The following is a 13,066-nucleotide window of genomic DNA, read 5'->3' as shown; positions in this document are numbered from 1 at the left end:
TGGTTTGTTTTTTTTGGACTCATGTGTTTTTTTTTTTTTTCTTCTTCTCCTGTCACTCTTACAGTTTCTCGGTTTTAAGTTGTTGTTTTTTTTTGGTGAGAGTCGTGTGGCTGCGTGCATTTTAAAGCCCTGCTCCGGAGCTGTGCAGTCGGCCTGCGTGCTGAGGCCCGTTCCTTCCCTTGATTTTAATTTTAATTTCGCGCCCTCCTAACTCTGTGCGACGTGTGAAAATCCCGATTCACTGCCACGTGAGCAATAACAGAAGGCCAAGCCTGCAGTCGGCCGTCCGGGGCCTGGAACCACCCGCCCCAGGCCCCTGGCCTTTAGCCACTGCAACGTTTCGTTTTGGTCTCCCCTTCGTCCTAATCGTATCTCCCCTTTGTGATGGCGATGAGGGCGGAGTTCCTGTGCCGCGCTGTGAGGGGGGCGGCCCCTGACGCGATACGCCCCATTGCGTGCCTCTCCTGGAGGCCGTTTTGGGGAGACCGAAGGAGAGAGCGCGTGAGCCCAGAAACGCCGGTGTCGTCGGCATAGCTTGCTTTCACGCCCCCCCCCCGTCCTGCTGAAATAATCTGCAGGAGAGGCCCGCGTTAAACGAAAGGACAGGACCCCCCCCCCCCCCCGTTCCTCTCCTTCCTCTCCTCGTGCTTGTTATCTCTCCCGTTGAGAGAGTGGTTTTCATATATCCTTTGTGAGCTGGTAAGCTGAATAAAGTTTTCTGTGTTTTAGCCACGGTTTTTTTTTTTTGTTGTGCGTTCCTGGTTTGTAAAGGTGAGACTCCTTCTAGTTGGGGGAGTCCCACGGCCTTTGAAATTCCTGCTGGGTCTCAAAAGATCGTTTCTCCTGTGACTCCGTCTTCAGAATGGTTCGGCTTCTTGGGAATTTGTGCAGTGTCGTAGTTCATAATCCCCCCCCCCACCCCCCCCCCCAGTAGGAAACTACTGCGATGTTCCAATGGAGACCTTAATGACTGTCACATCAGTGAAAATCAGCTGTTGAATATGAAATGAACCAGTGGTAAATTATTAACCCTTTCATTACATCACATTTACATTACATTGGGGGCATTCAGAAGATCCTCTTATCCTGGGCGACTTACACAGCTTTTGCATTTTTTTCACACAGGATCCAGTCATACAGCTGGATTTATACTGACGTTTTCCATTATACTGCACTGCTGTAATTCATCCTTACACCCGCATTCCAAACCTCATGTACGTGTCATAGTTTTACTGAATCAGACATTTTTCCTCCACCAAAGGATGCAAGTTTAAAAAAAAATGTTTTTCACGTTATTTTTTACAACATCCATAGGTTTTCAGTCTGCCATTTTACACAGCTTGTCTACCGTGAAGATCATATTACTGCACTGTTCTCACAGTGTTTCATGTCCCGTATTATGCAGACAGTGGTGGCTAATATTTCAAACATCGATCTCCTGAATTAATTTTAATCCTGTGCCCTCTAGTGTTCAGTGATGGTATTTGCACAGACACACCATCCATTTTACTGCTCACTGCCACTGACCGATGTTCCACAGCCTGGAATCCGATTTGGGGCTCAACTCTATCCCTTCCCTTTCAGCTACCAAGTGAGTCTATTTTCCCAGTGTTGAAAAACTCATTGCATCTAGGGCTGAAAGAAAAAATGAGCAACCACTGTGAGTCCATTTAATTCCCCTCAAATATCACTAGATACTTGTTTGCTACTGATGTCGTTCTTATTAGCATGCTAAATTTTACTATGCACTGACTTAGCTAGCTCGCTATTATTGTGGATGTTAAAAAGCAATCCGAACGAAACGTCTGACTGCGGCAGCTGTCGAAGTGTTATACTATAACTTATGGCCACAACGGGCACCCAACCTGGTCTGCTGCCATTACCAGGTGGAAAATCCACTGATGCCACTAATTACTTCTATCTCTGGCTGAAGAATTTTGCCAGTTAGCTAATCCAGGTGATTGGAACAAAAGAAAGGGGACGGCTTTTACTTTCTGGACCTGGATTTTCCTCTTTCAACCAGTATGTCTGAAACTCGCGCTGGGGAGTTTTTATTTATTTTAACGTGCTGCCTATATGGGGGTGCAGGATATGTACAATTTCCCATTCTGTAAAGCGTCTTTTTGGCTGTGACTCAGTAAAAAAAAGTGCTAAGAAAATAATTGAATTTAGATCTGGTGAACCTCTCCATGCTTTACATCTTCAGGTGCTCATTACTACTAACCGGAATGAATGCTGTCTCAGCACTGAACAAAACCACTTGAGGCTAATTTCGTTATAGAGTCGTGTCAAGTAAAATAAAGCTATTCTTCTTATTCGAATATGCATTTTGGTTATACATGCGTTTAAAATATAACCGAGAATAAGTAATATCGAAAGAAAATGAATAGTTTCTCCATTATAGTCGATGGGGAAGTGACATGATGCGATGCGCCTGAACGCCATGTTGGTTGCTGCTGAAATTTCTGGCTCCTCCTCCAGTTCCTGTATGCGCTCTATGTACAAAAACAAACTCATTAGGATTGACGCTCGTCGGGCTTGTGCGCTAGTGAGGTAATGCACACAAGACTTTGTTTTCTTCCGTGACCGTCTATGGAGCCATTAAAGCTGCCTGAAATTGGACATACAAGCTTTGCAACTGGCTGAATGGGGCGATGAACGTTATCCATGTGACCTACCATTAACGAGGTATCAGTGGCTGTTGTTATGTGGTTCCATTAGCCAGCTGAGCAAAAGCCTTTTTTTAGTTTTATAGGTGGCATAACTCTAGCGTTTCGGATTGCTGGCAGGGTAGCACGCAAACTTTGGCATGTTACAGCTGGCTATATTGTTTGAAACCACAAACCTGGCAGTAAAAGTGAAATCCCGGAGTGTCAGCTTTGCCAGCGAGGCAGTGGGATAACCGTAGTCGGCTAGCTAGCTCTGTTTTTATCTAGCTAACGTGTCTTTAGCTAAAGTTAGGGGGTTATCGAACAACCTAAGTTCTAGCGCCAAGAACGACGCTTCCAGTTTGTTTGCTCTATCGTCGGAGTCGATCGTGTTGTGCAATGGTGATCGTGTCCTCCTTGGTCCGTCTGTGCGCTAAGGAAGTCGTGAGTGACCACAGCTCGTCTGCGCGTTGGCTTGGCTGCGTACCGAGGGAGCTGTATCAGCCTCTTCTGGAGGCTGCCGTCGCTCACTGTCGTCCGCTGGCCATCGGCGAGCTGGTACAGCGCTGGCCAGAGAGGACTCTCAGGCTGGGAGGCCGGAGGAGGCCGGGGCATAACCCGCCCAGCCGGCTCTGTGTACAGGCTCTGCTGTTGGCTGTGGTCCGGGGACTAGGGGACAAAAGGTGAGCAGAGACGAGAAAAAAAAAAACATACAGCGAAGTGACAGAACATGGAAGGTAAATAATAAATGCAAATGAACTGGCCTTTGCCACAAATGAACTGTATTGAATGCTGTGCCCCCGGTGTGTGAGTGATAAGAGTACTGTAAAAGGAACCTGTGATTCGTTTCTGTTCTCATGGCTACTGTTCCCTCACCTGTCCCAGGTGCGCTCTCCAGGTGCTGGACCTGTGCGGGCTGCAGTGTGAGGACGGGGGTGTGGGGGACTCCATGGGGGGCTGGTCGCTCACCGTGTCCCTCTGCTCCACCGTGCTGCAGGCCAAGGGCCGGGCCCCCGGGGGCCCCCGGCGGGAGCGGGAGAGGGAGAGGAAGCGGGGGCTGGAGACGGAGGCGGAGAGGGACGCCGCGGCGAAAAGAGAGAGGGGACTCCCCGGGGCGGGCGGGCGGACGGATTTCGGGAGGGCGTCGGCGGAGGGGGCCGGGGACCCGGCGCAGGGGGTCCGGAGGACGATGGAGGAGAGGAGGGCGCGGGACGACGCGGGCGCGGACAGACGGCCGGGGAGGGGCGGGGGCGGGGGCGGGAGCGGGGGCGGCGGGGAGGACGAGCGCGAGGTGCGGGTGTGGGCCGACCTGTTCGTGAACGCCCGCTCCTGGGAGCGCGTCCGCGTGGCCCTCACCGCGGGCGGGCCCCTCCGCCTGCACTGCCGCCACCTGCGCGTGGAGGAGATCCCCGCCCCCAACATCGCCGCCCTGCTGGCCCTCCTGCCGCGCCGCGGCCTGCTGGGCCTGGACGTGCGCTACAGCAGCCTGGGCGTGGCCGGCCTGGCGCTCCTGCTGCCTGCCCTGGAGCCCTTCCCCGACCTGCGCTCCCTGCGCCTGCACTACTGCAACCTGGACATGCGCAGGGACCTGCCCGGCCAGGAGGGGGCGCTGCGGGAGATGGCGCAGGGGCTCGGCGGGCTCGCACAGCTGCGCAGACTCAGCCTGACTGCGCTCCGGCTGCCGGGACACCTGCGCATGCTGCTCAGGTACGCCTGCGGACCTCAGCCGCATTTAGCCTTTTTTATTTAAGAATGAGCCCCCAGACCCCCCATGCTTGCTAATGAGAACTTCTGGCCACATCTCTCATCTCTCTCCCTTCTGCCTGTTCCGGTCTGCAGTTCCCTCTCCCGGCCACTGGAGGTGCTGGAGCTGCCCTACCTGAGCCTGAGCGCGGCCGACCTGTCCTACCTGTCCTGCAGCCCGCACGCGTCCTCGCTGCGGTGCCTGGACCTGAGTGAGAACAGGCTGGACGAGGCGGCGCTGCCCTCCCTGCGCCGCCTGCTCCACCACGCCCGCCCGTGCCTCTCCGAGCTCTCGCTCAGCGGCTGCGGCCTCTCCGACGGCCTGCTGGGGGCGCTGCTGCCCTCCCTGGGGCTCTGCCGGGCCCTGCGCAGCCTGAGGCTGGCCCTGAACCCGCTGTCCCGGGACGGGGTGCTGGCGCTGGTCCGGGCGGCCGCCGGCATCCCCTCCCTGCGCCTGCTGCTGTACCCGAACCCCCTGGAGGAGTACCAGCCGGGCCTGCCGCCGCTCCCCTCCAGCGCCCAGCTGCTGGACTGGCCCCTGGTGGAGGAGATGGAGGTGAGGGAGGCGGTGCAGCTGGAGCTGGAGAAGGCGCTGGCGGAGAGCGGGCGCTGCGACCTCCTCCTGACCTCCGACCTCCTCAGCTACAGCACCGACCTGATGGACGAGGACTAGCGTGGCCCTGCGAAGGGGGGTCTGGTGACTCTCACAGACATGGAAAGCTAGGAGAGTCAGTTCTGGCCTTCTTTTACAGTGGTTTACCTCTCCTTTTAGCCATTTTGGGAGGAGGGGGTGAGGGTGGAGGTTGGGGTGGGGGTGCGGGTGTGGGTTAAATAGCTGTAACGACTACAACAGTGGTTCCCGACCCAAGTTCCTGGAGATCTCCTGTCCTGTAGGTTTTCATTTCAACTCCTGGCAGACGGAGTGGAATTATACCTCACCACTCTCTTCTGTTGGCCATGACCTTTGACCTGTCTACTTTAATGAGACCACATTCACATTCAGTGTTAAAAAACCTGGCACACCTGATTCTACCGACCAGCAGCTCAGTGAGATCTCTAGCTGTTGAATGAGGCGTGCTTCGTAAGGGTTGGAGTGAAAACCTACCGGACGGTAGATCTCTGGGAACAGGGTTGAGAAGCACTGGACTGCAAACTCAGGCTGCCAGTGCAGTGGCAAGCCAGTGAAACATTTTTGGTGAAAAAGTCCACAAATCCCAGGCTGCCTGGTCCCTCAAGGAAGGGCGTCTCTCTAGATGTCTTAACCGGCTTTCATATCGTAGCTTGTTCCTGGCGACGAAATTCTCACGGGGGGAGAACCTCAAATCACACGTGCTTGACAATCGTCCCTGTGAAGTGAGAATAATCCGACCTCCAGGGAAATGTAGTCATTTCGGAGTAACAGCTTTATTGAGCTCGTGCCACACAAAGATCAGCCGTTTGGTTACACAGAGAAAGAGGGGAAAGTAAAGTCTTAAGTGACGTTCGCCACAGCCTGCTGTTGCACTTGTGTTGTGTATTAACTGAAGTGAACTCCGGAGGGGTATTAAAGGGGGGGAGGGGGCAATTTCGGACAGCCAGCGGGTCAGATGGTCGTCCCCGGCGACACGCAGCAGCTGCAGTGTCCTGTGCAGAGCACGTGAATGGACAGACGGACGGACAGGCGATCACAAGGGGGGCATATATCACATCGGTTTTGGCAGCCGCTGAAAGGTGAAGGTCAGGGTGTAAGTGGAGACACTTTCACCCGCCAAAGAGGTTTAAAAAAAAAAAAAAACACACACAACTGAAACTTGGCCTTGATAGGATTATTATTATTATTATTATTTTGAACATGCTGTGAATGGGCTCATTTATCTAAGATATAAATGGAAAAATTCTTGCCTTGACAGCAGTGTACCTCAATGTTCATACGCTTGCTTCCACAGCCAAATTTCCAGCGAATCAGAATTGACATCAATGGTCACGTGACGGTCACATGATTACAGCGGCCAATACTGTGAATCTGAAGTGCGGACCAAAGCAGAACTTTTGCTCATTGATGGCTGTGGGAAAAAAGGTTGCATCTTTGGCGGGATTGTGATTGGCTTGTACTCAAACAAGCTCTCACATTATTATTTTTACATATTAAAAGTAAAACTGTCCAGAATTACATACTCCTGATGAGTAATAATCTGTTGTAATTGTTTATCTATAAATAAATTATATTTTCCTGTAACTTATACATTATTTTCTGTATTAAGGCATGGCTGTTATGCCAGTTGCTCAACAGCAGAAAATGACCAATCCGTTGCAAGACCGCTTGCCCTTGACCTTAAAACATGAACCGACAGTTAAATTTGAACTTCGTTCTTTGAAAAGGATAGCCTAAATGGAACAAGATACCCAGTTTTTTAAACTGCCCACTGCTTTTTGCGCTGTGGTTAAATTAACGAAGAGCGAGATGAGTGCAGTAGGAGGCTACGCTACATTTCTGTGTGGGGGTCATAACAGCTGCTGTAAAAAAGAAGGTGGTCAACAGCCAGGAAAATGGTACAGAAAAGGACTCCTACCCACATCATTAACCCAGTGAAAAGAACTGGTGGCTGCAGCATATTTAATTAAGAGAAGGAGAGAAGACATTTCTGCTCTGTAGGGCTCCCAGATATCCAGATGTCAGTCTTGTCCTGTTCTGTTGGTTAAATGTACTAAACTGCTCAAAAGCACCATAGCTTTCTCCATTCTGCAGGTTTTAAAATTTTTTTTAATGTACCCAGGCAGTGATTCCTTGTATCCACAATGCGGTGCCTGGTGCTCATTAGTCTGACTGGGTCCATTGCAGCTTGCTTAATTGGAGTTTAAACCACAGGTTTAAACCCTCTAGGCCACACAACTGCATTACAACTGGAACAGCTAGTCTCTTATGTCACGGATTCTGATAGCTGTTGCAGTTGTAATGCAGATCTGTGGTTTAGGGGTTTACGCCTGAGATTTTAGACTCCAGCACTGTCGGTTGTGAGGGCCGTTTCTGCTCATCTGTAGTAATCTGTGCAGGAGTGCTCTGGGATGAAGTAGCGGCGCTGCAGCGCCCCCTTTGGCCAGTGCCGGTCCTGCAGGCAGGGGAAGGGGCACAGGCTGACCCGGGGCAGCGGGAGGGAGATGAACGGGACGAAGCCCTCCAGGAGGGGCCGGTGCGGCAGCGGGGGCAGGGCCGCTCCTGTTTTGGGAGAGGGGGGTTGGGAAAGAAGAGGGCGAATAACCTGTGTTAGAGGCAGGACAGGTGGATGTTATAGGGAGTCGTATGGCAGGAGTTACACTGGACAGTCACATGTGCTCTGTGTCTGGTTTCAGATTGTCAGATACAAGCCTGGATACCCATACATACCACACACACACACACACACACACACACACACACACATATGAACCCCCCTCTAGCGCTCACTCTTAGTTTGTCGTGCTCTGGCCAGACTGTGAGTCTCTCCCAGACGCAGGATCGGCTTCCTAGAACACAAACGAGCACAAACACACTATTGCACAAACACCAACACCACAACACATATGCACTGTATGTCTGTAGCACACACACTTCCCGTGAGTGTGTGTTCTGTCTGTGCCAGTGTACTAATAGCTATCCTGTACTAATAGCTGACATGCATAATACATGTACATACAGTACATACAATGTTAAACGTATCAAGATAGGATCTGAAACGCAAAGCTTCACAGAGTCTCTTATTGCCGTGCGTATATACCTGCCTGGATAGGATAACCAAAATCGAATAATTTGGATGAAACTGGGAGAAATGACTGCCTGTGGGAGGGATGGGTGGTGGATGTGATTACAAGGGTGACTGATGTGGCTAAAGGGTGGTGGATGTCACTGTAAAGGGCGATTGATGTCACTGCAAAGGGTGGTGGATGTGACTAAAGGCTGATTGATGTGACTGTAAAGAGTGGTGAATGTGACTGTAAAGGCTGATTAATGTGACTGTAAAGGCTGATTGATGTGACTGTAAAGGGTGGTGAATGTGACTGTAAAGAGTGGTGAATGTGACCGTAAAGGCTGATTGATGTGACTGTAAAGGGTGGTGAATGTGACTGTAAAGAGTGGTGAATGTGACTGTAAAGGCTGATTGATGTGACTGTAAAGGGTGGTGAATGTGACTGTAAAGGGTGGTGGGTGTGACTGTAAAGGCTGATTGATGTGACTGTAAAGGTTGGTGAATGTGACTGTAAAGGCTGATTCATGTATGAGGTGCCTGTTAAGGGGGAGATACCTGTATGGGGGAGGTACCTGCTGTGTGTGGTACCTGTGAGGGGCCAGTTACCTGCTGTGTGTGGTACCTGTGAGGGGGCAGTTACCTGCTGTATGTGGTACCTGTGAGGGGGCAGTTCCCTGTGAGGGGCCAGTTACCTGCTGTGTGTGGTACCTGTGAGGGGGCAGTTACCTGCTGTATGTGGTACCTGTGAGGGGGCAGTTCCCTGTGAGGGGCCAGTTACCTGCTGTGTGTGGTACCTGTGAGGGGGCAGTTACCTGCTGTATGAGATACCTGTGAGGGGGCAGTTACCTGCTGTGTGTGGTACCTGTGAGGGGGCAGTTACCTGCTGTGTGTGGTACCTGTGAGGGGGCAGTTACCTGCGGTGTGTGGTACCTGTGAGGGGGCAGTTCCCTGTGAGGGGCCAGTTACCTGCTGTGTGTGGTACCTGTGAGGGGGCAGTTACCTGCTGTGTGTGGTACCTGTGAGGGGGCAGTTACCTGCTGTGTGTGGTACCTGTGAGGGGGCAGTTACCTGCGGTGTGTGGTACCTGTGAGGGGGCAGTTACCTGCTGTGTGTGGTACCTGTGAGGGGGCAGTTACCTGCTGTGTGTGGTACCTGTGAGGGGGCAGTTACCTGTGTAAGTGTTGATGGCGCAGCACGGTGTCTTTGCGGCCCTCTGGAGCAGGTGGTGCCGGTGCTGGTGCCGGTGGGCGGTTCTGGTTCTGGTTCTCTCTCTGCATGGTGCAGAAGAATCGCAGGACGTCCACAGGGGCGAAGGACTGCTTCTCCTCCACACCTTTCAGGAGCAGGGCCCTGTCCTGCTGATCCCCAAGGAGAGAGACAGACGGGTGGAATTATACCTCACCACTCTCTTCTGTTGGCCATGACCTTTGACCTGTCTACTTTAATGAGACCACATTCACATTCAGTGTTAAAAAACAAAAGTTGCATCAGGACAAATTCTGAAGTTGTGATGATCTTGTGGGTTTAAAAACAAAAAAATGGCCAAATGGCTACAGCCAGCTTTTATCTCATGACAAGAAGTTCCCTCGGTACGCAACCCTAATCAGCACTGATACTTGCTGAACACGGGCCTAATTGTTGTATCACACACATGCACACACACATACCTGGTACTTGCAGGTCCAGAAGTCCAGCCAGCGGGCAGCCACCTGCCTCAGGTGTGCCCAGGTGTGCTCGGGCTCCGCCCGCGTCCCAGAGCGCCAGGTCGCCACCTCCAAACTGAGCCAGGGCTCCGCCTCCTCCACGCCCGTCGACTTCAACAGGCGGAGCACGGCACCCCTGCAACGCCCACTGTGCGTCTGTCACTATGGTAACCACACCATACGCTCCTCTCTGTGTCTGAGTAGCCTTAGAGACACCTGTACGATTTCACACAGTCCACCCCTGTAGTAACACAGCGGCTGTGTCCGAAGCAGCTCACTTCCCTACTATGGAGTATACAAGTTGAGTACACTGGATGAGGAAATTGTTAAGTAGGTGAAGTTTTTGTCTAAATGAGGTGTACTTAAAATCCCTGGATGATACATGCTTATTTCTTGGGTGTTTCCCTGAGTGTATTCAGGGAGCAAACTTTTCAAGAAGTAAACCATATTTTTCAGGAGGTCCTACAGAGAGGAAGAGGCGGTGACTTTTTACTACAAGGGTGGGACGTCTTAATAATATGAAGGACAGACTCACTGCAGCCCCAGTTCCTTGTGAGCCAGAATGGTCAGTAGCTCCACCACGGTGTCAGTGCTGTCGGAGCCCACAGACACCACCGCTTTGAGAAGCTCACAGACAAAGCGCCTGTCCTCCTGTGACTGAAAACACAAGCAAAGTGAAACCGGGGTCACCTGCATCTACATGAAGGTGATGTTGTGGAATGTACCATGTTGGGAATGAAGGTTGTGTGGAATGTACCATGTTGGGAAAGAAGGTGACATTGCTGGTTATATTATGTGGCCTCGTGGAACATACCATGTCTGATGTGGCAAAGATCTGCAGCAGGTCAGTAAGGCCAGCAGAGATTTGCTTGCTGTTCTTCAGCACCCCCTGTCTGAGGAGCTGCATAAGTGCATTCAGGATGTGTGTCCTGGACCCAGCCTGGCAGCAGCTGAGCTTCTGAAGCAGGAGCAGGGCGAAGGCCTCGGGGCTGAGAGAGCTGTGCAACAGCTGGGCACAGACATGGCACAGTGAACATAGGGCACACGACAGCGCAGTCAACAGCCAGCACAGCCAAAACACAGCACAGTGAACACAGAGCACACACCCTCGCCCTCAACAACCAGCACAGCCAAAATACGGCACACATGGCACAGCCAACACAGAGCACACGACAGCGCAGTCAACAACCAGCACAGCCAAAACACAGCGCACACATGACAGCGCAGTCAACAATCAGCACAGCCAAAACACAGCACACATACGGCACACTGAACACAAGGCACAGACACAGCACAGCCTCACAGAGACACAGCACAGGCAACACACAGAAGATGCAGCACAGAGACACGTCACAGTGTAAATAAAGCACAGCAGGCATAAGGCATCACAGCCGACACACAGCACAGATTGTGACATCAGATACTGTCGCATTTCCTTTTAAACAGTGAGGAAGAGCAACTCTGACTCACGCTGTGCTCTGGGAAGACTTCCTGGAACCAGCCCTGGTCCACAAACGGGCTGAGGAACTCTGGGATAGGGCACGGGGGTGTTGGAGGCTGGGGTTCCTCACGGTGGGGACTGGGGGGCAGCGGAGGTGCAGGTGGGGGTGGTGGCGAGGGCGGTGGCAGGGGCCGAGGTGGGGGGGTGTGGGGCACGGGAGACTGGTGCGGTGGAGTAGGCGGTGGAGGGGGTTTGGGAGGGGTAGTGCGGAGTGGGGAGGGGGTTGGAGGTTTTGGGGTGGGGGGTGGTGGAGAGTCTGCTTTCCTACGCCTCACAGTGCGGGGGCATTTGGGGACCTGTGGAGAGTCGGAAGGTCAGACGGATCAAACAGGTTTAGGTATTAAATGTGCCGGTACCACACCCAAAAACTCACCCTCAATCTGGGCTGAACACTCTCCACCACGGGCCGGGTTGGAGGGGCGGGAGGGGTCACCGGTCTCAGAAGGGCGTCCTGCTTCTCCAGCAGGTGGCGAAGCTTCAGCTCACTGTCATCACCACCATCATCATCATCATCATCATCATCATCATCACACACCAGGAGCTTCACCTCACCGACGTCGTCCTATGGAAACAACAACGTGACAACATCACATTAAGATACTGCCGTCCAGCGCAAGCTCTCAGCCACAGTGACTCACAGCGTACAGACGCAGGCGTACAGCTCAGGGATTAGAGTGCAGCTGTACCATAGAGAGGGGAACACCAGCTCTAAGAGGCAGGCAGTAAAGTGTGAAAGTGCTCGACCACGGCTGCCCAGCCGTGTTCCTGGAGATCTATGGTCCTGTACGTTCTCTAACACTGCACACCTCATTCAGCAGCCGGAGTAGAATCAGGTTGTGCCAAACTAGGGTTGAAATGAAAACCTACAGGACGGCAGATCTCCGGGAACAGGGTTTGGTCGGCCCTGTGATAGACTCAACATACAAACTTCTAAACTACCCTGACAGTCATTAGCCATTGAAGTTAAACAAAAAAAAACTACATTTCCCATTCCCTCAGTTTCCCAAAGCGCAGCTCACCCAGCTCTTGCACCCAAGATTGAATCCCAATGCCGTCCCCCGCCAGCCCCCCCCCTCACCTCACTGAGCAGGCCCAGGCCGTCCCTCAGGGCCCAGGGTGTCTGCGGGAGGGCGTTCTCCCCCATCATGCCCGGCCACAGCTCTGCCAGCACCACAGAATTGGGGATGAACCCCCAAAGGGACTTCTGGAGAGAGGCACTGGCAGCCCCACCCTGCATGGGGCAAAAACAGAGGAGAAGAGAGGTGCTAAGAGCTCCCTGCAGGAAGTGCACACAGATTTGCCCAAATACTATCCTGCATAAGTTGGGAAACTGGAATACTCCATCACTTTCTAAAGTTTGGATGCTTAGTGTCAGATTCTGTGGGATGCGTTTTTTTTTTATCTCTGTGGGCGTACGCACAAGGATGTCGCCCAGAAATGTGAAAATACTTCCGCAGTCGCATAGTCGATGTAGCCTTAGCTCTGGAAACAGATCTTTGTGTCCTCCCTCCCTCCCTCCGATGTCCCAGTATCGGAGGAGATGAGCAAAGCGGCTTCCAGTTCCTCGTCTCCCCCAATATCGGGACGCTGGAGGGAGGGAGGACACGAAGATCCGTTTCCCGGGACACAGAGGAGACGAGGTGGCAGCGGAGGACAGAAGGATACATTTTCTGAGTATCGGGAAGCAACCCGCTCTCTCACTCGATGCGGTGGTAGGGGGCGGAGTTCTGTGGGCCGTCTGGGAGGGAACAGCACCCCCTGCAGGCCAAA

The 13,066-nt window shown here is 52.7% G+C and overlaps 2 protein-coding genes across 2 annotated transcripts in view; one reads left to right on the top strand and one right to left on the bottom strand.

Moving 5' to 3' along the window:
- Positions 1-1,597: 1,597 nt before the first annotated feature.
- Positions 1,598-6,606, top strand: si:ch73-174h16.4 (leucine-rich repeat-containing protein 14). Its single transcript, XM_035416070.1, has 3 exons — positions 1,598-3,331; positions 3,534-4,355; positions 4,488-6,606. The coding sequence occupies exons 1-3, from the start codon at positions 3,048-3,050 to the stop codon at positions 5,062-5,064; spliced, it is 1,683 nt and encodes a 560-aa protein (XP_035271961.1). The 5' UTR covers positions 1,598-3,047; the 3' UTR covers positions 5,065-6,606.
- A 513-nt stretch (positions 6,607-7,119) lies between these two features.
- The window catches only part of wdr97 (WD repeat domain 97), a 14,141-nt gene continuing 8,194 nt past the window's right edge, over positions 7,120-13,066 (bottom strand). The window contains exons 14-23 of the mRNA XM_035414681.1: positions 12,998-13,066; positions 12,375-12,527; positions 11,670-11,858; positions 11,266-11,592; positions 10,610-10,804; positions 10,331-10,452; positions 9,760-9,931; positions 9,263-9,450; positions 7,813-7,871; positions 7,120-7,584 (exon numbers count right to left, since the gene is read on the bottom strand). The exon at positions 12,998-13,066 is cut by the window's right edge and continues 24 nt beyond it. Coding sequence (XP_035270572.1) covers positions 7,400-7,584; positions 7,813-7,871; positions 9,263-9,450; positions 9,760-9,931; positions 10,331-10,452; positions 10,610-10,804; positions 11,266-11,592; positions 11,670-11,858; positions 12,375-12,527; positions 12,998-13,066 — 1,659 coding nt within the window. The 3' untranslated portion in view covers positions 7,120-7,399. The remainder of the gene's footprint in view (positions 7,585-7,812; positions 7,872-9,262; positions 9,451-9,759; positions 9,932-10,330; positions 10,453-10,609; positions 10,805-11,265; positions 11,593-11,669; positions 11,859-12,374; positions 12,528-12,997) is intronic.

Source organism: Anguilla anguilla, chromosome 4 (assembly GCF_013347855.1).
Source record: "Anguilla anguilla isolate fAngAng1 chromosome 4, fAngAng1.pri, whole genome shotgun sequence".
Classification (NCBI taxonomy): Eukaryota; Metazoa; Chordata; class Actinopteri; order Anguilliformes; family Anguillidae; genus Anguilla; species Anguilla anguilla.
Note: the sequence above shows the minus strand (reverse complement) of the source record. Positions and strands in the feature narration are given on the sequence as shown.

Excerpts from the sequence above, each read along its gene's own strand:
- si:ch73-174h16.4 (XM_035416070.1), top strand. The coding sequence starts at position 3,048 with ATGGTGATCGTGTCCTCCTTGGTCCGTCTGTGCGCTAAGGAAGTCGTG. Across the intron at positions 3,332-3,533 it reads CGGGGACTAGGGGACAAAAG|GTGCGCTCTCCAGGTGCTGG; the intron begins GTGAGCAGAGAC and ends CACCTGTCCCAG. Across the intron at positions 4,356-4,487 it reads CACCTGCGCATGCTGCTCAG|TTCCCTCTCCCGGCCACTGG; the intron begins GTACGCCTGCGG and ends TCCGGTCTGCAG.